The sequence below is a fragment of the Cherax quadricarinatus genome, unplaced genomic scaffold (genome assembly GCF_038502225.1).
Source record: "Cherax quadricarinatus isolate ZL_2023a unplaced genomic scaffold, ASM3850222v1 Contig4506, whole genome shotgun sequence".
NCBI lineage: Eukaryota > Metazoa > Arthropoda > Malacostraca > Decapoda > Parastacidae > Cherax > Cherax quadricarinatus.
The window spans coordinates 4,536-31,127 of record NW_027199532.1 but is presented as its reverse complement, the minus strand read 5'-3'; the positions used below and the strand labels follow the sequence as shown (position 1 = coordinate 31,127).

The 26,592-nt window shown below is 42.2% G+C and overlaps 1 protein-coding gene across 1 annotated transcript; it reads left to right on the top strand.

The window, feature by feature from the left end:
* Positions 1-6: 6 nt before the first annotated feature.
* LOC138851013 (lipase 3-like) lies at positions 7-25,788 on the top strand (the record flags this gene model as incomplete). Its single annotated transcript, XM_070081838.1, has 4 exons — positions 7-217; positions 11,352-11,466; positions 16,717-16,867; positions 25,696-25,788. Coding segments are annotated over 4 exons (570 nt in total), but the record flags the coding sequence as incomplete, so codon positions are not given.
* Positions 25,789-26,592: the final 804 nt, after the last annotated feature.

The following is a 26,592-nucleotide window of genomic DNA, read 5'->3' as shown; positions in this document are numbered from 1 at the left end:
CAGCTAATCAAGTCCAATGGCTACCCAGTAGAGAGTCACCAGGTTACTACGGAAGATGGTTATATCCTGGAGCTACACAGGATTCCTTGTAGTGGGAAGGAAGGAGCTGCAGCGGAGGGCGCAAACAGGTACAAGCTACGACCTGTGGCCTTCCTGCACCACTGTCTTCTCTGCTCCTCCTCAGACTTTATAATGAACACCCCAGACAAGGCTCTCGGTAGGTAGAATACCCCAGACAATGTTCATGGTAGGTAGAATACCCCAGACAATGTTCATGGTAGGTAGAATACCCCAGACAATGTTCGTAGTAGGTAGAATAGCCCAGACAATGTTCGTGGTAGGTAGAATACCCCAGACAATGTTCATGGTAGGTAGAATACCCCAGACAATGTTCATGGTAGGTAGAATACCCCAGACAATGTTCATGGTAGGTAGAATACCCCAGACAATGTTCGTAGTAGGTAGAATAGCCCAGACAATATTCGTGGTAGGTAGAATACCCCAGACAATGTTCATGGTAGGTAGAATACCCCAGACAATGTTCATGGTAGGTAGAATACCCCAGACAATGTTCATGGTAGGTAGAATACCCCAGACAATGTTCGTAGTAGGTAGAATAGCCCAGACAATGTTCGTGGTAGGTAGAATACCCCAGACAATGTTCATGGTAGGTAGAATACCCCAGACAATGTTCATGGTAGGTAGAATACCCCAGACAATGTTCATGGTAGGTAGAATACCCCAGACAATGTTCGTAGTAGGTAGAATAGCCCAGACAATGTTCGTGGTAGGTAGAATACCCCAGACAATGTTCATGGTAGGTAGAATATCCCAGACAATCTTCGTGGTAGGTAGAATACCCCAGACAATGTTCATGGTAGGTAGAATACCCCAGACAATGTTCGTGGTAGGTAGAATACCTCAGACAATGTTCGTGGTAGGTAGAATACCCCAGACAATGTTCGTGGTAGGTAGAATACCCCAGACAATGTTCATGGTAGGTAGAATACCCCAGACAATGTTCGTGGTAGGTAGAATACCTCAGACAATGTTCGTGGTAGGTAGAATACCCCATACAATATTCGTGGTAGGTAGAATACCCCAGACAATGTTCGTGGTAGGTAGAATACCTCAGACAATGTTCGTGGTAGGTAGAATACCTCAGACAATATTCTTGGTAGGTAGAATACCCCAGACAATGTTCATGGTAGGTAGAATACCCCAGACAATGTTCATGGTAGGTAGAATACCCCAGACAATGTTCATGGTAGGTAGAATACCCCAGACAATGTTCATGGTAGGTAGAATACCCCAGACAATGTTCGTGGTAGGTAGAATACCTCAGACAATGTTCGTGGTAGGTAGAATACCCCAGACAATGTTCATGGTAGGTAGAATAGCCCAGACAATGTTCGTGGTAGGTAGAATACCCCAGACAATGTTCATGGTAGGTAGAATATCCCAGACAATGTTCGTGGTAGGTAGAATACCCCAGACAATGTTCATGGTAGGTAGAATAGCCCAGACAATGTTCGTGGTAGGTAGAATACCCCAGACAATGTTCATGGTAGGTAGAATATCCCAGACAATGTTCGTGGTAGGTAGAATACCTCAGACAATGTTCGTGGTAGGTAGAATACCCCAGACAATATTCGTGGTAGGTAGAATACCCCAGACAATGTTCGTGGTAGGTAGAATACCTCAGACAATGTTCGTGGTAGGTAGAATACCTCAGACAATGTTCGTGGTAGGTAGAATACCCCAGACAATGTTCGTGGTAGGTAGAATACCCCAGACAATGTTCATGGTAGGTAGAATACCCCAGACAATGTTCGTGGTAGGTAGAATACCTCAGACAATGTTCGTGGTAGGTAGAATACCCCAGACAATATTCGTGGTAGGTAGAATACCCCAGACAATGTTCGTGGTAGGTAGAATACCTCAGACAATGTTCGTGGTAGGTAGAATACCTCAGACAATATTCTTGGTAGGTAGAATACCCCAGACAATGTTCATGGTAGGTAGAATACCCCAGACAATGTTCATGGTAGGTAGAATACCCCAGACAATGTTCATGGTAGGTAGAATACCCCAGACAATGTTCATGGTAGGTAGAATACCCCAGACAATGTTCATGGTAGGTAGAATACCCCAGACAATGTTCATGGTAGGTAGAATACCCCAGACAATGTTCGTGGTAGGTAGAATACCTCAGACAATGTTCGTGGTAGGTAGAATACCCCAGACAATGTTCGTGGTAGGTAGAATACCCAGACAATGTTCGTGGTAGGTAGAATACCCCAGACAATGTTCATGGTAGGTAGAATACCCCAGACAATGTTCGTGGTAGGTAGAATACCACAGACAATGTTCGTGGTAGGTAGAATACCTCAGACAGTGTTCGTGGTAGGTAGAATACCCCAGACAATATTCGTGGTAGGTAGAATACCCCAGACAATGTTCGTGGTAGGTAGAATACCTCAGACAATGTTCGTGGTAGGTAGAATACCTCAGACAATTTTCTTGGTAGGTAGAATACCCCAGACAATGTTCATGGTAGGTAGAATACCCCAGACAATGTTCATGGTAGGTAGAATACCCCAGACAATGTTCATGGTAGGTAGAATACCCCAGACAATGTTCATGGTAGGTAGAATACCCCAGACAATGTTCATGGTAGGTAGAATACCCCAGACAATGTTCATGGTAGGTAGAATACCCCAGACAATGTTCGTGGTAGGTAGAATACCTCAGACAATGTTCGTGGTAGAATACCCCAGACAATGTTCGTGGTAGGTAGAATACCTCAGACAATGTTCGTGGTAGGTAGAATACCCCAGACAATGTTCGTGGTAGGTAGAATACCCCAGACAATGTTCTTGGTAGGTAGAATACCCCAGACAATGTTCGTGGTAGGTAGAATACCCCAGACAATGTTCGTGGTAGGTAGAATACCACAGACAATGTTCTTGGTAGGTAGAATACCCCAGACAATGTTCTTGGTAGGTAGAATACCTCAGACAATGTTCTTGGTAGGTAGAATACCCCAGACAATGTTCATGGTAGGTAGAATACCCCAGACAATATTCTTGGTAGGTAGAATACCCCAGACAATGTTCTTGGTAGGTAGAATACCCCAGACAATGTTCATGGTAGGTAGAATACCCCAGACAATGTTCATGGTAGGTAGAATACCCCAGTGTTCATGTTAGGTAGAATACCCCAGACAATGTTCTCGGTAGGTAGAATACCCCAGACAATGTTCGTGGTAGGTAGAATACCCCAGAAAATGTTCATGGTAGGTAGAATACCCCAGACAATGTTCTTGGTAGGTAGAATACCCCAGACAATGTTCATGGTAGGTAGAATACCCCAGACAATGTTCTTGGTAGGTAGAATACCCCAGACAATGTTCTTGGTAGGTAGAATACCCCAGACAATGTTCTTGGTAGGTAGAATACCCCAGACAATGTTCTTGGTAGGTAGAATACCCCAGACAATGTTCATGGTAGGTAGAATACCCCAGACAATGTTCTTGGTAGGTAGAATACCCCAGACAATGTTCTTGGTAGGTAGAATACCCCAGACAATGTTCTTGGTAGGTAGAATACCCCAGAGAATGTTCATGGTGGGTAGAATACCCCATACAATGTTCGTGGTAGGTAGAATACCCCAGAGAATGTTCATGGTGGGTAGAATACCCCATACAATGTTCGTGGTAGGTAGAATACCCCAGAGAATGTTCATGGTAGGTAGAATACCCCAGACAGTGTTCGTGGTAGGTAGAATACCCCAGACAATGTTCATGGTAGGTAGAATACCCTAGACAATGTTCATGGTAGGTAGAATACCCCAGACAATATTTGTGGTAGGTAGAATACCCAAGACAATGTTCGTGGTAAGTAGAATACCCCAGACAATATTTGTGGTAGGTAGAATACCCAAGACAATGTTCGTGGTAGGTAGAATACCCCAGACAATGCTCGTGGTAGGTAGAATACCCCAGACAATGTTCTTGGTAGGTAGAATACCCCAGACAATGCTCGTGGTAGGTAGAATACCCCAGACAATGTTCGTGGTAGGTAGAATACCCCAGACAATGTTCGTGGTAGGTAGAATACCCCAGACAATGTTCGTGGCAGGTAGAATACCCCAGACAGTGTTCGTTGTAGGTAGAATACCCCAATGTTCATTGTAGGTAGAATACCCCAGACAATGTTCGTGGTAGGTAGAGTACCCCAGACAATGTTCATGGTAATTAGAATACGCCAGACAATGTTCATGGTAATTAGAATACTCCAGACAATGTTCGTGGTAAGTAGAATACCCCAGACAATGTTCTTGGTAATTAGAATACCCCAGACAATGTTCATGGTAATTAGAATACCCCAGACAATGTTCTTGGTAGGTAGAATACCCCAGTGTTCATGGTAGGTAGAATACCCCAGACAATGTTCGTGGTAGGTAAAATACCCCAGACAATGTTCGTGGTAGGTAGAATACCCCAAACAATGCTCATGGTAGGTAGAATACCCCAGTGTTCATGGTAGGTAAAATACCCCAGACAATGTTCTCGGTAGTTGGAATACCCAAGACAGTTCTCGGTAGGTCTGTGACCAGGCCTCATGCTGGATCAGGCCCTGATCCACCAGTCTGTTACTGCAGGCTGCACTTAATCCAACTCACGAACCATAGCCTGGCTGGTGAGGTACCGACTTTACATGCCTGTCCAGTGCCTGCTTGAAGACAGTCAGAGGTCGATTGGTAATCCCCCTTATGTATGCTGGGAGGCAGTTGAACAGTCTCGGGCTTCTGACACTTATTGTGTTGTCTCTTAACGTGCTAGTGACTTCCCTGCTTTTCATGGGGGGATGTTACATCGTCTGCCGAGTCTTATGCTTTCGTAGGGAGTGATTTTTGTGTGCAAGTTTGGTACTAATTCCTCTCGGGTTTTCCAGGTGTATATAATTGTGTATCTCTCCTGCTTACATTCCAGGGAGTACAAGTTTAGGGACTTCAGGCGCTCCCAGTTATTGAGGTGTTTTATTTCCGTTATGCGCGCCATGAAGGTTCTTCTGTACATTTTCTAGGTCAGCAATTTCACCTGCCTTGAAAGGTGCTGTTAGTGTGCAGCAATATTCCTGCCTAGATAGAACAAGCGACCTGAAGAGTGTCATCATGGGCTTGGCCTCCCTAGTTTTGAAGGTTCTCATTATCCATCCTGTCATTTTTCTGGCAGATGCGGTTGATATAATGTTATGGTTCTTTAAGGTGAGAGCTTCCGACATGAGGTCAGGAGTTTCCAGGCCAATTTAGAATGCTTAGTCCACTCTCTTCGAAGAATGTCAGCATTTTTCTTGAAGTGAGGCATATAGCAAGATCCTACTGGAAAATGCCTTCTCCATCAGGAAAGTCTCAGTGGGAAGCAAATGAGTTGCCAGGATTGCCTTGTATTTGTCACTGTTCATCGTTCCCTCAACAATAACAAGCCGTCCAGAGCCTTCAGCAGTAAAACTATCCCAAAACATCGAAGGTGGATGTTATGGCGCTTGCTGAATGTGTCCATTCTGAAGAGGTTCGCCTTTGCTCGGTCTCACTACCACTGATCTGTACCCAAGTGCTTCACAATGCATCACATCTGAGAGTATAACTTTTTTCCATTCATCTGTCGTCCATCCCTTATAAATAAGTGCCTACCGCAGCATTCAGTGTTTCTTTAGCGGCTTTCTGGCAGTTCTGCCAACTTTAAGGAACCTTCGTCGAACAGTTTAAGAATCAACATTTACACCTGAAGCCAAATCTCTCTGTAGATCTTTACTGGTTTTCTTGGGATCCTTCAAAGTGTTTCTTATAACCTTGTCATCGTGAAGTGTTGTCTTGCGTTGTCTTCCACATCTTCCTGGACACAGCACTCCACAATTACCAGTGTTGTCAGCTTTCTTCAGAATCTCACCAACAGTTGACTTTGCTGGGCCCAAATTTTCAGTGATCTGTCTGATACTCAAATCAGCATGTTTCCTAAGAGCTTTAATACTTGCTTCCAAGGTGTAACATCTGACATGAATTTCAGCAGTAATCATGAACTGAAAGGGAGAATTTGGCAAAACTTTCACTAATGGAACACGTTGCAGGAATAGCCCCACAGAACAACAGCTGCTGTAGCACTGATGAGAATAGCAGAATAACATCACAGCTGGATGCTTGCAAGTCAGTAACAAACTCTTATGACAAGAACGCATACTACATTAATTAAGCTGGAGACTAAGACGTATTATGAGATAGAGAAGAAACACTGCAACAGGCCTAGTGGCCCATACTGGGCAGGTCCTTCTTAAGTCCAACCCATTAACAAAAAGAATTGACTAACCCACTATCAATGCTACCAAGCAATAAGCTAGGATAACCCCTTTAACTCATGTACAAATCCGCTTAATCCAACCCCTAATCACAAAAATTAATCCTATTTCAATTATTTTCCACACTACTGTATTTCCATTCATCAGTGCTACATCGTCGCATTTTCTCAATGTCATTCTTTCATTCCCTAGTGCTAACATTTCCTCATTAGTTACTGGCAACTTGCTTCTAAAACTTCAAACCTAATATTACACTTACTGCAAGAGTGTTAGATTGAACACATCGACTCCAGGCTGAGGGACTGATTATCTAAAACTCCTCCTTTCCTTATACCTTCCTGCTTTGTATTGGACTGATGAAGCCACTGTGTGGCGAAACGTTTCCTCAGTAAAGATTCCCATATGTTACATAAGTGTCTCAAGTGAGTTTACAGCTGCAGGAGAGGTAGCACGACCACCCTTGACCACTGATCACTTATCCTTGACCACTGGTCGCTTATCCTTGACCACTGGTCACTTATCCTTGACCACTGGTCGCTTATCCTTGACCACTGGTCGCTTATCCTTGACCACTGGTCGCTTATCCTTGACCACTGGTCGCTTATCCTTGACCACTGGTCGCTTATCCTTGACCACTGGTCGCTTATCCTTGACCACTGGTCGCTTATCCTTGACCACTGGTCACTTATCCTTGACCACTGGTCACTTATCCTTGACCACTGGTCACTTATCCTTGACCACTGGTCGCTTATCCTTGACCACTGGTCGCTTATCCTTGACCACTGGTCACTTATCCTTGACCACTGGTCGCTTATCCTTGACCACTGGTCGCTTATCCTTGACCACTGGTCACTTATCCTTGACCACTGGTCACTTATCCTTGACCACTGGTCACTTATCCTTGACCACTGGTCATTTATCCTTGACCACTGGTCGCTTATCCTTGACCATTGGTCGCTTATCCTTGACCACTGGTCGCTTATTCTTGACCACTGGTCACTTATCCTTGACCACTGGTCACTTATCCTTGACCACTGGTCACTTACCCTTGACCACTGGTCACTTATCCTTGACCACTGGTCGCTTATCCTTGACCACTGGTCACTTATCCTTGACCACTGGTCGCTTATCCTTGACCACTGGTCACTTATCCTTGACCACTGGTCACTTATCCTTGACCACTGGTCACTGCCTCCCAGCATACATATGGGGGATTACCAATAGACCCCTGACTGTCTTCAAGTAGGCACTGGACAAGCACCTAAAGTCGGTACCTGACCAACCAGGCTGTGGCTCGTACGTTGGATTGCGTGCAGCCAGCGGTAACAGCCTGGTTGATCAGACCCTGATCCACCATGAGGCCTGGTCACAGACCCTCCATAAAAGGTTATTCATAGGTGGAACCCCTGAGACAAGGTTGATAGGTAGAACCCCTCTGACAAGGTTGATAAGTAGAACCCCTCAGACAAGGTTGATAGGTAGAACCCCTCAGACAAGGTTGATAGGTAGAACCCCTCAGACAAGATTGATAGGTAGAACCCCTCAGACAAGGTTGATAGGTAGAACCCCTCAGACAAGATTGATAGGTACAACCCCTCAGACAAGGCTGATAGGTAGAACCCTTCAGACAAGGTTCTTGACAGGTGGAACCCCTCTGACAAGGTTCTTGATAGAACCCCTCAGACAAGGTTCTTGACAGAACCCCTCTGACAAGGTTCTTGACAGAACCCCTCAGACAAGGTTCTTGATAGAACCCCTCAGGCAAGGTTCTTGATAGAACCCCTCAGACAAGGTTCTTGATAGAACCTCTCTGACAAGGTTCTTGACAGAACCCCTCACACAAGGTTCTTGATAGAAACCTTCACACAAGGTTCTTGATAGAACCCCTCAGACAAAGTTCTTGATAGAACCCCTCAGATAAGGTTCTTGATAGGTGGAACCCCTCAGACAAGGTTCCTGATAATTGAACCCCTCAGACAAGGTTCCTGATAGGCAGAACCCCTCAGACAAGGTTCCTGATAGGCAGAACCCCTCAGACAAGATTCTTGATAGGCAGAACCCCTCAGACAAGGTTCCTGATAGGCAGAACCCCCTCAGACAAGGTTCCTGATAGGCAGAACCCCTCAGACAAAGTTCCTGATAGGCAGAACCCCTCAGACAAGGTTCCTGATAGGCAGAACCCTCAGACAAGGTTCCTGATAGGCAGAACCCCTCAGACAAGGTTCCTGATAGGCAGAACCCCTCAGACAAAGTTCCTGATAGGCAGAACCCCTCAGACAAGGTTCCTGATAGGCAGAACCCCTCAGGCAAGGTTCCTGATAGGCAGAACCCCTCAGACAAGGTTCCTGATAGGCAGAACCCCTCAGACAAGGTTCCTGATAGGCAGAACCCCTCAGACAAGCTTCCTGATAGGCAGAACCCCTCAGACAAGCTTCCTGATAGGCAGAACCCCTCAGACAAGCTTCCTGATAGGCAGAACCCCTCAGACAAGCTTCCTGATAGGCAGAACCCCTCAGACAAGGTTCCTGATAGGCAGAACCCCTCAGACAAGCTTCCTGATAGGCAGAACCCCTCAGACAAGCTTCCTGATAGGCAGAACCCCTCAGACAAGCTTCCTGATAGGCAGAACCCCTCAGACAAGCTTCCTGATAGGCAGAACCCCTCAGACAAGCTGATAGGCAGAACCCCTCAGACAAGGTATAGGCAGAACCCCTCAGACAAGGTTCCTGATAGGCAGAACCCCTCAGACAAGGTTCCTGATAGGCAGAACCCCTCAGACAAGGTTCCTTAGGCAGAACTCAGACAAGGTTCCTGATAGGCAGAACCCCTAGGCAGAACCCCTCAGACAAGCTTCCTGATAGGCAGAACCCCTCAGACAAGCTTCCTGATAGGCAGAACCCCTCAGACAAGCTTCCTGATAGGCAGAACCCCTCAGACAAGCTTCCTGATAGGCAGAACCCCTCAGACAAGCTTCCTGATAGGCAGAACCCCTCAGACAAGCTTCCTGATAGGCAGAACCCCTCAGACAAGCTTCCTGATAGGCAGAACCCCTCAGACAAGCTTCCTGATAGGCAGAACCCCTCAGACAAGCTTCCTGATAGGCAGAACCCCTCAGACAAGCTTCCTGATAGGCAGAACCCCTCAGACAAGCTTCCTGATAGGCAGAACCCCTCAGACAAGCTTCCTGATAGGCAGAACCCCTCAGACAAGGTTCCTGATAGGCAGAACCCCTCAGACAAGCTTCCTGATAGGCAGAACCCCTCAGACAAGCTTCCTGATAGGCAGAACCCCTCAGACAAGGTTCTTGTACATAGAACAATTTAAGTTTTAAAGACAACTAGAAATTCTGAATCAAAATTTTATAGTAAGATTAAATATTCTAATTATTTTTTTGCATATATATATAGAAATATTTTGTTGAACAGTAGTTTGAGCTAGTATAGAAAGGCTTCTTCAGTCGAGTACAGAGGAGGCAGGTGCAGTTGTGTAATGATGTAATCAGTCCCCCAACCTTGGAGAAGCTGGGTAGCTTTAAGAAGAGACTGGACAAATATGTGAGTGGGAGGGGCTGGGTTTGATTGGTGCCAAGGGGTACGGGAGTTATTTCTTGAGTAGCTTTAGGTAGATGTCGTTTTGATGAGGACCTGCCTCGTATGGGGCAGTAGGCCTTCTGCAGTGTTTCTACATTCTTATGTTCTTAAACAGTATTGGAGGTGGTCAGTCCCTCAGTCTGGGACAGAGTTCAGCTGGAGTCTTCTTCTCCAGGTTGAGGGACTGACCACTTCAGATACTGTTTTTTTCAAGGTTGATGGACTGATTACATATCTTTATTTCACTACTACTGCGCCCTTGGTATTTGACTGAAGACGCCTGCTGTGTAAGTGAAACATTTCTGAATTTAGATACCCAACTTTTTCACGTGTGTCTTAAACATCTGCTTGTCGGTATTTTATATATTTTTCAACATTTACCATTAATAAACTACACTAGAAAAGACTTTAAGGATAAGATAAGATAAGATTTCGTTCGGATTTTTAATCCCCGGAGGGTTAGCCACCCAGGATAACCCAAGAAAGTCAGTGCGTCATCGAGGACTGTCTAACTTATTTCCATTGGGGTCCTTAATCTTGTCCCCCAGGATGCGACCCACATCAGTCGACTAACACCCGGGTACCTATTTGCTGCTAGGTGAACAGGACAACAGGTGTAAGGAAACGTGTCGGAATTTCCACCCGCCGGGAATCGAACCCGGGCCCTCCGTGTGTGAAGCGGGAGCTTTAGCCACCAGACCACCTGAAGACGCCTGCTGTGTAAGTGAAACATTTCTGAATTTAGATACCCAACTTTTGCACGTGTGTCTTAAACATCTGCTTGTCGGTATTTTATATATTTTCAACATTTTCCATTAATTAACTACACTAGAAATGACTTTAAGGATCATGTCAGTTCACATGTTTTCTAATGTCATGTTTATTTGTCCACTATAATGTACCTTGTCCATAATTACCATCACATTTGCTTTGTGTCGTAAGGTGAAGTTCAGGATCTTGACTTAATTCATGGTATAACTTAACAAATTTTTGAGGACACTTGTGTTGCAACACAAATTTTTGAGGACACTTGTGTTGCAACACAAATTTTTGAGGACAGTTGTGTTGCAACACAAATGTTTGAGGACAGTTGTGTTGCAACACAAATTTTTGATGACAGTTGTGTTGTAACACAAATCTTTGAGGACAATTGTGTCGCAACACAAGTGTCCTCAAAGATTTGTTAAGTTACACCATGAATTAAGTCAAGATCCTGAACCTCACCTTACGAAACAAATAAAACAAATACTACAGTAATTACGGACCAAGTAGATTATAGAGGAAAAAAAATAAACATGACATTAGAAACCAGGTGAAACTGACGTGACACTTCAAGTCATCTCTAGCTGGTTTATTAAGGGTAAATGACTATAATGAGTTAGACTAGTGTTGTTGCTTGTGACAGGTTATGTCCTGGCTGACGCTGGTTATGACGTCTGGATGACCAACGCTCGTGGCAACACTTATTCCAGGAAACACCTCACTCTCTCCCCACAACACAAACATTTTTGGCAGTTTAGGTAAGTTTAGTTAGTTTAATATGTTTATTATGCACCCCATACCCATCCTGTGGGCGGTAGTCAAAAGATTACAGAGGTACATAATTGGTCCAGGGACTTGACTCCAAAGTTTTGATAGCTGAGCAAGTTACAGAGGTAATGAACTCACAATTTACAAAGGTAATGAACTCACAATTTACAAAGGTAATGAACTCACAATTTACAAAGGTAATGAACTCCAGGTAAGTCTGGTCACAATCATGACAAGTTACAAAGGTATTTACAGATTAGAGAGGTACGTAATGGGTCCAGGGACTGGGCCCCCAAAGTTTTGATAGCTGAACTAGGTACAAAGGTAATGAGCTCAAGTTACAAAGGTAATGAATTCTGTAGAATGGTTACTTACGTTTATACTTTAGCTACAATCATGAACAAATTATAGAGTAATGAGCAATTCACACTTCCACACCCGGTCACAGTTTAGGTAAGAAATATTAGTTTGTGTTTTTACACTCGATAATATTATGTAATTTTTTTGCAGTCTTTATCAACACTTTTAAATCCATTACATAAATAATCCGCACATAGAAGCTTATTGACAAGTCACACTAATATACGAAGGTGAAGGAGCCAGGATATATAGGAGATAGAGACGGGACAGAAAGAAAAAAAATTTGAAATTGGCTTTTCGTTCATAAGAGTAGAGTATATTGTTATAATAATAATAATAATAATAATAATAATAATAATAATAATAATAATAATCTTTATTTCTACAAGAACATGTACAAGGTATACAGACCATAGCTGACATCAATAACATACTACTATATAGAATGCCACTTGTTATGCTGGATATTTCGGGCAAATTAGGTCAGTTTTGTCCCAGGATGCCACCCACACCAGTCCACTAACACCCAGGTACCCATTTTACTGATTCAGTTCAATTCAGATTTATTCTCTATAAGGGTTACAATGTGGGGTTTACAGGTTTTGGGTATTGTGTGGTTTACATGTTATAAAATACTAATTACAGAGGGGGCCACTAGGACACCTAGCATGGCTAGGCATTTCCAGCAGACTTAGATTAAATCTTAACATTAAATCCTTACAGATTATGGTATTAAGGCTAAGTGACTACATTATAATTTGTGAGTTTAGCAATGTGAATGTTTTTGTTTTGGCACAATACAAAGTGTCTATATTGGAGTATCATAGGCAAACTTATGACTAGTTAGGATTTATTATTTTAAGATTAAGATTAGTATTTCTGGGTTTATAATCAGTGGGTGAGTGAGTGTAATTGTGAACCACCAGGTGGTTATCATGTAGTTAGTTGTCGGGGTGGATCAGGCAGATAAGATGTTTTCTAACTGTAGTTTTGAAAGTGATGAATGTGTCTGCAGTTCTAGAGTTTTCAGGTAGGGTGTTCCAGATTTTAGGTCCTCTGAAATACATTGAATTTTTGTAAAGGTTTAGTCGAACACGGGGAATGTCATAGAGATGTTTGTGTCTGGTCTTATTATTATATTATTATAATCAAAAAGAAGCGCTAAGCCAGTCTGGTCTTATGCCTGTGGATCCTGTCACAACTATCAAGAAATGGTTTTAGGTCAAGGTTAATATTGAAATTTAAGGTCTTGTAGATATAGATTGCACTGTAGTAAGTGTAGATGTTCTGAACAGGGAGTAAGTTTAGATTTATGAAGAGTGGAGGGGTGTGTTGCCAGGGATGGGATTTAGTGATTATTCTTACTGCGGCTTTTTGTTGGGTTATTATTGGCTTTAGGTGTGTTGCTGCAGTTGAACCCCAAGCACAGATAGCATAGGTGAGGTATGGATATATAAGTGAATGGTAAAGTGTGAGAAGGGCAGTTTGCGGCACGTAGTATCGTATCTTGGAGAGGATCCCCATCATTTTGGATACTTTTTTTGTTATGTGTTGGATATGGGTGCTGAAATTTAGGTTGTTGTCGAGGTACAGGCCTAGGAATTTGCCCTCATTATGTGTGGCAATTAGTGTTGTCGATCTTAATGTTAAGTTGCGCAACACCTGCTCTGCTACCAAACATAATATAGTAGGTTTTGACAGTGTTAAGTGTAAGTTTATTGGCTGTCATCCAAGTCGATATTTTGAGCAACTCCTCGTTAACAATGGTGTTGAGGGTGGCAAGATTAGGGTGGGAGATGACATAAGTCGTGTCGTCAGCAAAGAGAATGGGTTTCAGGTGTTGGGATATGTTTGGAAGATCATTGATGTAAATGAGGAAGAGCAGGGGTCCAAGGACACTTCCCTGCAGAACTCCAGTATCAAGTGGCCGTATTGATGAGGCTGTGTCTTTAATGGTGATATACTGATACCTATTAGAAAGGTAGGATTTAAAATATGCAAGCGCATGGCCTCTTATACCATAGTGGTCAAGTTTGTGGAGTAGGATGCCGTGGTCTACTGTGTCAAACGCTCTTCTTAGGTCAATAAAAATTCCTAGGGGATATTCCTTATTTTCCAATGCTGTGTAAAGCAGATCTAGCATTTTTATAATTGCATCATTAGTGCTTTTATTTTTCCTGAATCCAAATTGGCAGGGGTTGAGCATGTTTTGTGACGTTATAAATGAATATAGTCTCCTGTGCACGAGTTTCTCGAAGATTTTGGATAGCAATGGTAAGTTTGATATTGGCCTATAGTTGTTTAAGTCTGTAGGGTCACCACCTTTATGTATTGGTGTAACCCTTGCTGCCTTGAGTAGTGTCGGGAAAGTGCTAGTTTCTAGTGGCTTGTTAAAAAGTAATGTAATAGCATGTGACAGGATATGGGCCGCTCGCTTGTACAGTAATGGTGGGACGTGAGATAGATTCCCCGAGTTATTTTTAAGTGACTTCATGATCGCGGTGACTTCCGTGGGCTCGGTTGGTACAAGATAGAAGGAATTTGGGAAATTCCCATCTAGGTAGTCCCCGGCACGGGCATTGGTACGTGGGATTTTACTGGCGAGATTAGATCCTAAGTTTGAGAAGAAGTCGTTTATCTTGTTAGCTGTATCAGTGGGATGCAGTGGTGTTTTATGAGGTTTAGTTAAACAATATTCTTGTTTTTTTTCAGTTTGTGGATCCCCAGAATCTGGGAAAGTGTTTTCCAGGTCTTTTTTATATCTCCTCTTGTGTCAGTGAATCTGCTGGAGTAGTACAGTTGTTTGGCTTTCTTTATTAGTTTGGTGAGAACCGTTGAATATTGTTTGAGAATATCTTTGTGTATTAAGCCCTGTCTATATTGCTTTTCATATTGGTGTTTCTTATCAATGGATTTCAGAATGCTGCTGGTTAGCCATGGGCAACCAAGCCGTTTATTCGTGATCTGTTTCGCTTTTATAGGACAATGTTTGTTGTATAGTCTAAGTATTGTGTTAAGAAAAATGTCTGTCCAGTCGTCAATACCATTGGCATTGGAGAATTGTGTAGGCCAGTCAACAGTCTCTAGGTCTGGAAATATAAACACAAATGCAGTATAATGTGATCCTTTATTGACAACGTTTCACCCACACAGTGGGCTTTTTCAAGTCACACACGGATCTACCTGGGGTTGGAAGGTACTCTCGTACCTTCCAACCCCAGGTAGATCCGTGTGTGACTTGAAAAAGCCCACTGTGTGGGTGAAACGTTGTCAATAAAGGATCACATTATACTGCATTTGTGTTTATATTTCCATTGTGTCGGTATTTTATACCATTTATTACCAGTCTCTAGGTCTGCTGTGAAATTCCTTATTGAGGCCTCGTCATGGAGTCTAAATGAAACTTTGTTGTATTCGAGTGGTGGCTTACTAATGTTTGTTAAGAGGAAGGTTGGGTAGTGGTCAGTAGTGGTGTCTGTGATTATCCCTGATTTAAGGGGGGCTAGTATATTGGTCCATATGTGGTCTATTATGGTTGCACTTGTCTCAGTCAGTCTGGTTGGTATGAGAAGTGTGTTGTTCATATTGTTGATGAAATCAGTTACAGTCTGATCATCTGGTAGGCCAAGGTTGATGTTGAAGTCTCCAGCTAAGAGGTGGTGGTGCTTGTTCATTTGTCTGTTTGTTATTAGTGACTTTAGATTCTCACTGAAGTTTGGGATGTTTGTGTGGGATATCCGGTATATGGCACCGATTGTTATAGGCGTCTTGAGTTTTTTTTTTACAGTAAAATTAGCAAAAATGTATTCCCCATATTCATCATTAAAGCAATTAGTGCTAATACAAGATAGTTGGTTAGAGTAATAGACTGCAGTACCACCCCCAACTTGGTATGGTCTGCAGTTGTGGATTGCTGTGTATCCTGGTAGTGGGTAGATATCAATTGTATCCTGCTTATGCCAGGTCTCAGTGAGAATAATGCAGGAGAAGGGTGTCTTTAGTGACTCAAGGAGTGCCAGGAGGTCATCATAGTGTTTGCTTAAGGACCTGATATTGTAGTTAAGAACTGATAGACTTTGAGCAGTGTTCAGGATAGTGCTGGCTTGTGATGCTGTGTAATAAAGGCAGTTACTTTCCAATAAGTTTTGATTGTGTGTTAGATTATGGAGGTTTAGATCAGGGTCAACGTGATCATTCATCTTTTAGGTTTAAATAGTGGTTGTTTATATCCTGTATTATGTGGTGAGTTCTAATACTGATTTCTGTGAAGAAACACACCCAATGCTTCTACCCTCATCGGGAATCGAGCCCAGACTCTCACTGTGTGAAGCGAGAGTTTTAACTACCAGGCCACGGGCCACCGTTGGTAAACAATAGCTTCTGGCTCCTTATCTTCTTTCAATGATTTCTTAATATTAATTTTCTCTAAGGATTTTATTATATCAAGTCTAGTAATTTGTCAATAATTAGTTTTGTCAGTGTAAGGCTGTGAGAAGTAATTTTGCTTCCTAAGAACATTAAACTTTTCGTAGGAACATTTGTTCTCGTGAAAAGTGAGAAACTACGTCAATAGATAAGGAAAAAACCATCTGCATAAAAAATGAGAAATCAATTGGAAAGACAGGTGAGAAATAAATGCATAGATAGGAACAAGTCGGGTAAAATCTGCATTATCTGATGTGTTTTATTCAAATTTATGTTAGATTAATACACGAGTGAGAGAGGTTTAATTTGAGTGAGACTTGCATATGAGTAAATAGCGTTTATAGGGTGACATTGAAAATGGGTTGTGGGGTTTGGGTTTGAGAAGAACCTGCCCAGTATGGGCCAGTAGACCAGCTGCAGTGTTCCTCCTTTCTTATGTGTTGTGTACCTTGCAGCTGGACTGAAATGGCGAAGTATGATGTACCAGCAGCTATAGACTACATATTGAATGTAACATACAATAAGGATCTTTATTACGTGGGTTTCAGTATGGGTACGACCATCTTCTGGGCCATGTTGAACGAGCACCCACATTATGCTTCCAAGGTAAGAACTCAACACATAATCTGTTGAACAGCTTCAGGACTTTCGATAGAGTGTTACTGACAGCAGTTAGAGCAACCTCTAAACACTTTCAGTCATAAATCTTCCTTGACAACCAATCTATCTTCACAGTGGCTAGCGCATCGGTCTGGAGTTTTATGGGTCTTTGATCGCGGGTTCAGTCCCCGCCCGTGGTATAGTTTATCTTCACTGAACTTCACGAGGTGTCCAACATCGCGTTTTTATGGTCATCACGACTGCAGGCGTTCCTGTGCGCCATGATCTTAATATCTAGAGATCTCACTGTTTCCCCGTCACATATGTTTTGTTAGAGGGTGAAGGTTCAAGGTTCCCAGTCTATCTTTACATGGGAAATTCCTTATACAGTGGATAAATTTTGTCATGCTGTCCATTCAGTAGTACGGCGACCAAAACTGAACAGCATAACCTAAGTGAGGCCTTAATAGTGATGTACATAGCTGTAAGAGATAAGATAAGATAAGATTTTGTTCGGATTTTTAACCCCGGAGGGTTAGCCACCCAGGATAACCCAAGAAAGTCAGTGCGTCATCGAGGACTGTCTAACTTATTTCCATTGGGGTCCTTAATCTTGCCCCCCAGGATGCGACCCACACCAGTCGACTAACACCCAGGTACCTATTTGCTGCTAGGTGAACAGGACAATAGGTGTAAGGAAACGTGTCGGAATTTCCACCCGCCGGGAATCGAACCCGGGCCCTCCGTGTGTGAAGCGGGAGCTTTAGCCACCAGACCACCGGGTCACAATTTTTGAACTCCTTATGCTTCTTGATACATATCCAAGTAATCCGGAAGTTATACTATATTCAAATTGCTAATCAACAGGATACTACCCACTCTGGGGAGAGCTGTAACAAGTTATTGGTAGGTCCTTTGCAAATCAGACCCATCTCCTCATAACTATACTACTACAACCACCACCACCCTCTGGATGCTTTCCACCTGACTCTTGCTAGAGAGAATCACCAGACAGACATACAGAAGTACATAGCTTCTTCCGAGAGGAAGAGGACACGATGTTCCAAGGACAGAACTGAGGACTCAGATTTAGAAATGTGGGGCGAAGTATTGGCGAAGAATCTACAAGACCACTCACTGGACTCATGGAACAGCGAGGCCAGTGAAACCAGCCTGGCCAGTGAGACAGGTATGAATGAAGAAATGCCCATCCCAACGAAGGTTGGCAGAAAGTACGATCTTCAAAGTCCAAGAGGAGGTACAGTGTTTCCTTGCAGATCACTCAAGCTAAAACATCCGCATACAACAAATTCAGACACATCAACAAAGGACACCATGACAGCCCGTATGCTGCTATAATTTACCTGGGAGAAAATACGGCCTGAAGATATCAGTATCCACAAACCTGCAAGGAGAGTTCATTCTCACTCCCGAAATATAACATCCTGTGAACTACTTCTGTAGGTGAACGATCTCAAATCACCACTCGTTGCCATTGAGCTAAAATCCATAGAGTGAGCGACGAAAGGTATTTTAATGTGCTATCCACTAGACATGCCTCTTGATGCAATCCACAGTAACGAAGACATCCCGAAAGCTAAGGGACTCTGAGCCAAGAAGGGCGGCAACGCAGCAACGAGGCAGGTCTTGGTCCAACACAGAAGACCTCTCCCAGCTAAACTGGATCTCGGTTGCTGGGGAAAATACCAAGTTATGATGTATAACCCATAACTTTTGAGGTCCTTCAGGTGCCAGAGATACAATCACCTCAGCGCCCGACCAAGAACTACCTGGATGAACTAAAAAGAGGAGAGGCTACAGAATCTCGGTGTCTGAATAGCGGTAAGAAGCATCATGCCTGGAACCTGCACTGCTCGTAGATTATTATTATAAAAAAGAAGCGCTAAACCACAAGGGCTACACAGCGCTGCTGCACTGCTCGTAGATGTAGAGGCTCCGCCGGACCAAGGCATCATGGAAAATCCCAGTTGTCAAGTTTCCAACGTCAAACAGAGCCTTCACCACAGAGCAGCAGCCTCGTCCAGAGGAGGCTACAGTAACACAGAATCCAGTACTACTTCCCTGGCCGCAGCGACGAAGGAAGCTGAGGAAGGAGAGGAGTTAATGTTGCAGTTTTATAACTGTAGTGTAAGTACGCCTCTGGCAAGACAGTGATGAAGTGAATGATGAAAGTTTTTCTTTTTCGGGCCACCCTGCCTTGGTGGGAGACGGCCCATGTGTTTATATATATATATATATATATATATATATATATATATATATATATATATATATATATATATATATATGTCGTGCCGAATAGGTAGATCTTGCGATCTTGGCTTAAATAGCAACGCTCATCTTGCCATATAGGACAAGTGAAAATTTGTGTATGCAATAATTATCCAAAATCATTCTGAACCTAACGAAAAAAATATATTTCACTGTGTTTGTTTAGTAATAAATTACTGTAAACAAATCTAAAATATAATTTGTTGGGTTAGGCTAAAATAAATTGTTCTTGTTATAATAAGGTTAGGTAAGTTTTCTAAGTTCCTTTTGGTGCAAAATTATATATTTTTACATTAACATTAATGAAAAAAATATATCTTTAAACGTATAAGAGAAAATTTTAGCAAGGACTTAATTTTAAACGAGTTCTTGCTAATTGACCAGTTTTACATATTCGGCACGACATATATATATATATATATATATATATATATATATATATATATATATATATATCAAAAACAATATACTCAGATCACAACATAATTGAGGTTCAGACATGTATGCGTGGAGCCCCAGACCGACATAATGAGACTAGTCACGAGGGAGCATTCACCAAATTCAACTTCAATAACAAAAACATAAAGTGGGACCAAGTAAACCAAGTCCTAACCGATATAAGCTGGGAAGATATACTAAGCAACACAGACCCCAACTTATGCCTAGAACAGATTAACTTGGTGGCACTCGATGTATGCACAAGGCTTATTCCTCTAAGAAAAAGGAGTAGATGTAAAATAGAAAGAGACAGGCGCTCCCTTTACAGGCGACGGAAAAGAATAACAGAGCGGCTAAAAGAGGTCAATATATCTGAAATGCGTAGGGAGACACTGGTCAGAGAAATAGCAAGCATCGAACTTAAGCTAAAAGAATCCTTTAGGAGTCAGGAATCGCGGGAAGAACTAAAAGCCATAAATGAAATCGAAAGAAACCCAAAGTATTTCTTCTCCTATGCCAAATCAAAGTCGAGAACAACGTCCAGTATTGGGCCCCTACTTAAACAAGATGGGTCCTACACAGATGACAGCAAGGAAATGAGTGAGCTACTCAAGTCCCAATATGACTCAGTTTTTAGCAAGCCGCTAACCAGACTGAGAGTCGAAGATCAAAATTAATTTTTTATGAGCCACAAAATTTGATTAACACAAGCCTATCCGATGTTATCCTGACGCCAAATGACTTCGAACAGGCGATAAATGACATGCCCATGCACTCTGCCCCAGGGCCAGACTCATGGAACTCTGTGTTCATCAAGAACTGCAAGAAGCCCCTATCACGAGCCTTTTCCATCCTATGGAGAGGGAGCATGGACACGGGGGTCGTACAGTACAGTTATGTACTTGAAGGATAACCACAGTACAGTTATGTACTTGACGGATAACCACAGTACAGTTGTGTACTTGAAGGATAACCACAGTACTGTTATGTACTTGACGGATAACCACAGTACTGTTGTGTACTTGAAGGATAACCACAGTACTGTTGTGTACTTGACGGATAACCACAGTACTGTTGTGTACTTGACGGATAACCACAGTACTGTTGTGTACTTGACGGATAACCACAGTACTGTTGTGTACTTGAAGGATAACTACAGTACAGTTGTGTACTTGAAGGATAACCACAGTACTGTTGTGTACTTGAAGGATAACCACAGTACAGTTATGTACTTGAAGGATAACCACAGTACTGTTATGTACTTGAAGGATAACCACAGTACTGTTGTGTACTTGAAGGATAACCACAGTACTGTTGTGTACTTGAAGGATAACCACAGTACTGTTGTGTACTTGAAGGATAACCACAGTACTGTTGTGTACTTGAAGGATAACCACAGTACTGTTGTGTACTTGACGGATAACCACAGTACAGTTATGTACTTGAAGGATAACCACAGTACAGTTGTGTACTTGAAGGATAACCACAGTACAGTTGTGTACTTGACGGATAACCACAGTACAGTTGTGTACTTGAAGGATAACCACAGTACTGTTATGTACTTGACGGATAACCACAGTACTGTTGTGTACTTGAAGGATAACCACAGTACTGTTGTGTACTTGACGGATAACCACAGTACTGTTGTGTACTTGAAGGATAACCACAGTACTGTTGTGTACTTGAAGGATAACCACAGTACTGTTGTGTACTTGAAGGATAACCACAGTACTGTTGTGTACTTGAAGGATAACCACAGTACAGTTGTGTACTTGAAGGATAACCACAGTACTGTTGTGTACTTGAAGGATAACCACAGTACAGTTATGTACTTGAAGGATAACCACAGTACTGTTGTGTACTTGAAGGATAACCACAGTACTGTTGTGTACTTGACGGATAACCACAGTACTGTTGTGTACTTGAAGGATAACCACAGTACTGTTGTGTACTTGAAGGATAACCACAGTACAGTTGTGTACTTGAAGGATAACCACAGTACTGTTGTGTACTTGAAGGATAACCACAGTACAGTTATGTACTTGAAGGATAACCACAGTACTGTTGTGTACTTGAAGGATAACCACAGTACTGTTGTGTACTTGACGGATAACCACAGTACTGTTGTGTACTTGAAGGATAACCACAGTACTGTTGTGTACTTGAAGGATAACCACAGTACAGTTGTGTACTTGAAGGATAACCACAGTACTGTTGTGTACTTGAAGGATAACCACAGTACAGTTGTGTACTTGAAGGATAACCACAGTACAGTTGTGTACTTGAAGGATAACCACAGTACAGTTATGTACTTGAAGGATAACCACAGTACAGTTGTGTACTTGAAGGATAACCACAGTACAGTTGTGTACTTGAAGGATAACCACAGTACTGTTATGTACTTGAAGGATAACCACAGTACTGTTGTGTACTTGAAGGATAACCACAGTACTGTTGTGTACTTGAAGGATAACCACAGTACTGTTGTGTACTTGAAGGATAACCACAGTACTGTTGTGTACTTGAAGGATAACCACAGTACTGTTATGTACTTGAAGGATAACCACAGTACTGTTATGTACTTGAAGGATAACCACAGTACAGTTGTGTACTTGAAGGATAACCACAGTACTGTTGTGTACTTGAAGGATAACCACAGTACTGTTATGTACTTGAAGGATAACCACAGTACTGTTATGTACTTGAAGGATAACCACAGTACAGTTGTGTACTTGAAGGATAACCACAGTACAGTTGTGTACTTGAAGGATAACCACAGTACTGTTGTGTACTTGAAGGATAACCACAGTACAGTTGTGTACTTGAAGGATAACCACAGTACAGTTGTGTACTTGAAGGATAACCACAGTACTGTTATGTACTTGAAGGATAACCACAGTACAGTTGTGTACTTGAAGGATAACCACAGTACTGTTGTGTACTTGAAGGATAACCACAGTACTGTTATGTACTTGAAGGATACTACAGTGTGTACTTGAAGATAACCACAGTACTGTTATGTACTTGAAGGATAACCACAGTACAGTTGTGTACTTGAAGGATAACCACAGTACTGTTGTGTACTTGAAGGATAACCACAGTACAGTTGTGTACTTGAAGGATAACCACAGTACTGTTATGTACTTGAAGGATAACCACAGTACAGTTGTGTACTTGAAGGATAACCACAGTACTGTTATGTACTTGAAGGATAACCACAGTACTGTTATGTACTTGAAGGATAACCACAGTACTGTTATGTACTTGAAGGATAACCACAGTACAGTTGTGTACTTGAAGGATAACCACAGTACAGTTGTGTACTTGAAGGATAACCACAGTACTGTTGTGTACTTGAAGGATAACCACAGTACAGTTGTGTACTTGAAGGATAACCACAGTACAGTTGTGTACTTGAAGGATAACCACAGTACTGTTATGTACTTGAAGGATAACCACAGTACAGTTGTGTACTTGAAGGATAACCACAGTACAGTTGTGTACTTGAAGGATAACCACAGTACAGTTGTGTACTTGAAGGATAACCACAGTACAGTTGTGTACTTGAAGGATAACCACAGTACAGTTGTGTACTTGAAGGATAACCACAGTACAGTTGTGTACTTGAAGGATAACCACAGTACTGTTGTGTACTTGAAGGATAACCACAGTACAGTTGTGTACTTGAAGGATAACCACAGTACAGTTGTGTACTTGAAGGATAACCACAGTACAGTTGTGTACTTGAAGGATAACCACAGTACAGTTGTGTACTTGAAGGATAACCACAGTACTGTTATGTACTTGAAGGATAACCACAGTACAGTTGTGTACTTGAAGGATAACCACAGTACAGTTGTGTACTTGAAGGATAACCACAGTACAGTTGTGTACTTGAAGGATAACCACAGTACAGTTGTGTACTTGAAGGATAACCACAGTACAGTTGTGTACTTGAAGGATAACCACAGTACAGTTGTGTACTTGAAGGATAACCACAGTACAGTTGTGTACTTGAAGGATAACCACAGTACTGTTGTGTACTTGAAGGATAACCACAGTACTGTTGTGTACTTGAAGGATAACCACAGTACTGTTGTGTACTTGAAGGATAACCACAGTACTGTTGTGTACTTGAAGGATAACCACAGTACTGTTGTGTACTTGAAGGATAACCACAGTACTGTTGTGTACTTGACGGATAACCACAGTACAGTTGTGTACTTGAAGGATAACCACAGTACAGTTGTGTACTTGAAGGATAACCACAGTACAGTTGTGTACTTGAAGGATAACCACAGTACAGTTGTGTACTTGAAGGATAACCACAGTACTGTTGTGTACTTGAAGGATAACCACAGTACTGTTGTGTACTTGAAGGATAACCACAGTACTGTTGTGTACTTGACGGATAACCACAGTACAGTTGTGTACTTGAAGGATAACCACAGTACTGTTGTGTACTTGAAGGATAACCACAGTACTGTTGTGTACTTGAAGGATAACCACAGTACTGTTATGTACTTGAAGGATAACCACAGTACTGTTGTGTACTTGAAGGATAACCACAGTACAGTTGTGTACTTGAAGGATAACCACAGTACAGTTGTGTACTTGAAGGATAACCACAGTACTGTTGTGTACTTGACGGATAACCACAGTACAGTTGTGTACTTGAAGGATAACCACAGTACTGTTGTGTTCCTGTCACGTAATAACAATATTCTTTTACCTCGACCATTACAACAATTATTATTATAATACTACTACTATATACTTCTCCTTTTTTCTTATTATCATTATCATTACTTCTCCTACTTCTATGATTACTACTACAACTCTTACTACTACTACCACCACTATTACAGTACTACTAATATTTCTACATTTTCTACTACTACTACAGCTGCTGCTACTACTACTACGAGCACTACTACTACAGCTACTACTACTACCACCACTACTACAGCTACCACTACTACAGCTACTACTACTACTACTACTACCACCACTACTATTACTTCTTCTTTTACTACTACAGTTACTACTACTATTAGTTTTAATCTTTCATTATTACATAAGCTGTCCCATAGTCGTAGATTACTGTTTAATACTCATGTTTATATCGTATCTACAGTGACCTTCAAAATTAAATCCTTCTGGTATACATCGTATCTAAAGTGACCTTCAAAATTAAATCCTTCTGGTATACATCGTATCTAAAGTGACCTTCAAAATTAAATCCTTCTGGTATACATCGTATCTAAAGTGACCTTCAAAATTAAATCCTTCTGGTATACATCGTATCTAAAGTGACCTTCAAATTATTATTATATTATAATCAAGGGGGAGCGCTAAACCCGGAGGATTATACAGCGCCTGGGGAGGGGGATGTGGAAGGCATTCAGGCTTAATTCGGGGAACTGGAACACAGATCCAGTTCCCTAAATCAAGAGCCCCTCCAGTGACCTTCAAAATTAAATCCTTCTGGTATACATCGTATCTAAAGTGACCTTCAAAATTAAATCCTTCTGGTATACATAGGAGGTGTTGCCTTGTCAACTCTACAGTGTTACTCCATTATTATTATTATTATTATTATAATCAAGGGGGAAGCGCTAAACCCGGAGGATTATACAGCGCCTGGGGGGGGGGGGTGTGGAAGGCATTCAGGCTTAATTCAGGGAACTGGAGCACAGATCCAATTCCCTAAATCAAGAGCCCCTCACCAACATCAAGGAACCTTCCTTGAGGGGAGTGTTACTCCATTAATATTATTATAATCAAATTATAATAAAAAATAAGCGCTAAGCCACAAGGGCTATACAGCGCTGACTCCATTAATAACACTTTCGTCTCATCAAACTAAATGCAAAACAGATGTTTGTGATCATGATCCATGACACTTGTGTTATCATATTCCTCGACTTGTAGCTGTCATCTAACATAATGCTAGAAACTTGTGTGTTGTTATGTTCATTGACACTTCTGTATCAGTATTTTCCACAGAAATTCTTTGTCAAAATACAGATGTCATGACACTTCGGTGTCATCACATTCCCACCTTATCCAACAGATTTCATGACACGTCCTTATCAAACTAGATCCGCTTCATGGGCGCCCTGGGTCCTGTTGCTTACGTGGGGAATATGAGGGGACCTCTGCGCTATTCTGCAACCTTTGTCAATCAGATAGAAGTAAGTTACTGAACCAGAACTTCCACTAGCTTGTGTTATGCTTTGAGCCTTGTAATTATTATTATTATAATCAAGGGGAAGCGCTAAACCCGTAGGATTATACAGCGCCTGGGGTGGGGGGGATGTGGAAGGCTTAATAATTCGGGGAACTGGAGCACAGATCCAATTCCCTAAATAGAGCCCCCCTGACCAACTTCAAGGAACCTTCCCTGAGGGGTAGCCAACCCAGAGTCGTATCACCAAAGGCACAGGAAGTCGTATTATAATCATGTGGAGCGCTAAACCTGTAGGATTATACAGCGCGGTCACAGACCGGGCCGCGGGGGCGTTGACCCCCGGAACTCTCTCCAGGTAAACTCTCTCCAGGTATGTCGGGGGATGGAAGGTATTCAGGCTCAATTCAGGGAACTGGAGCACAGATCCAATTCCCTAGATCAAGAGCCCCTCACCAGCGTCAAGAACCTCCCTTGAGGAGACAGGAAGTCGTATTATAATAAAAGAGAAGCGCTAAACCACAAGGGCAGGAAGTCTAATTGACCCACAACCAGAGAAAAACAAGACAAATTGGGCAATCTTGAAAATAGGCAGGAAAAATATTTTGATAGAGGCTTTGGGTTTGAAAAGAACCTGCCTAGTATGGGCCAGTAGGCCTGCAGAATTAATCTCGCTTTATTTTGAAACTCCATCAGAAAAAAACAGACAATTTAATAATTATTTTACAGAATATCTTACATTCACATGTTTACCTGGAGTTTACCTGGAGAGAGTTTCGGGGGTCAACGCCCCCGCGGCCCGGTCTGTGAC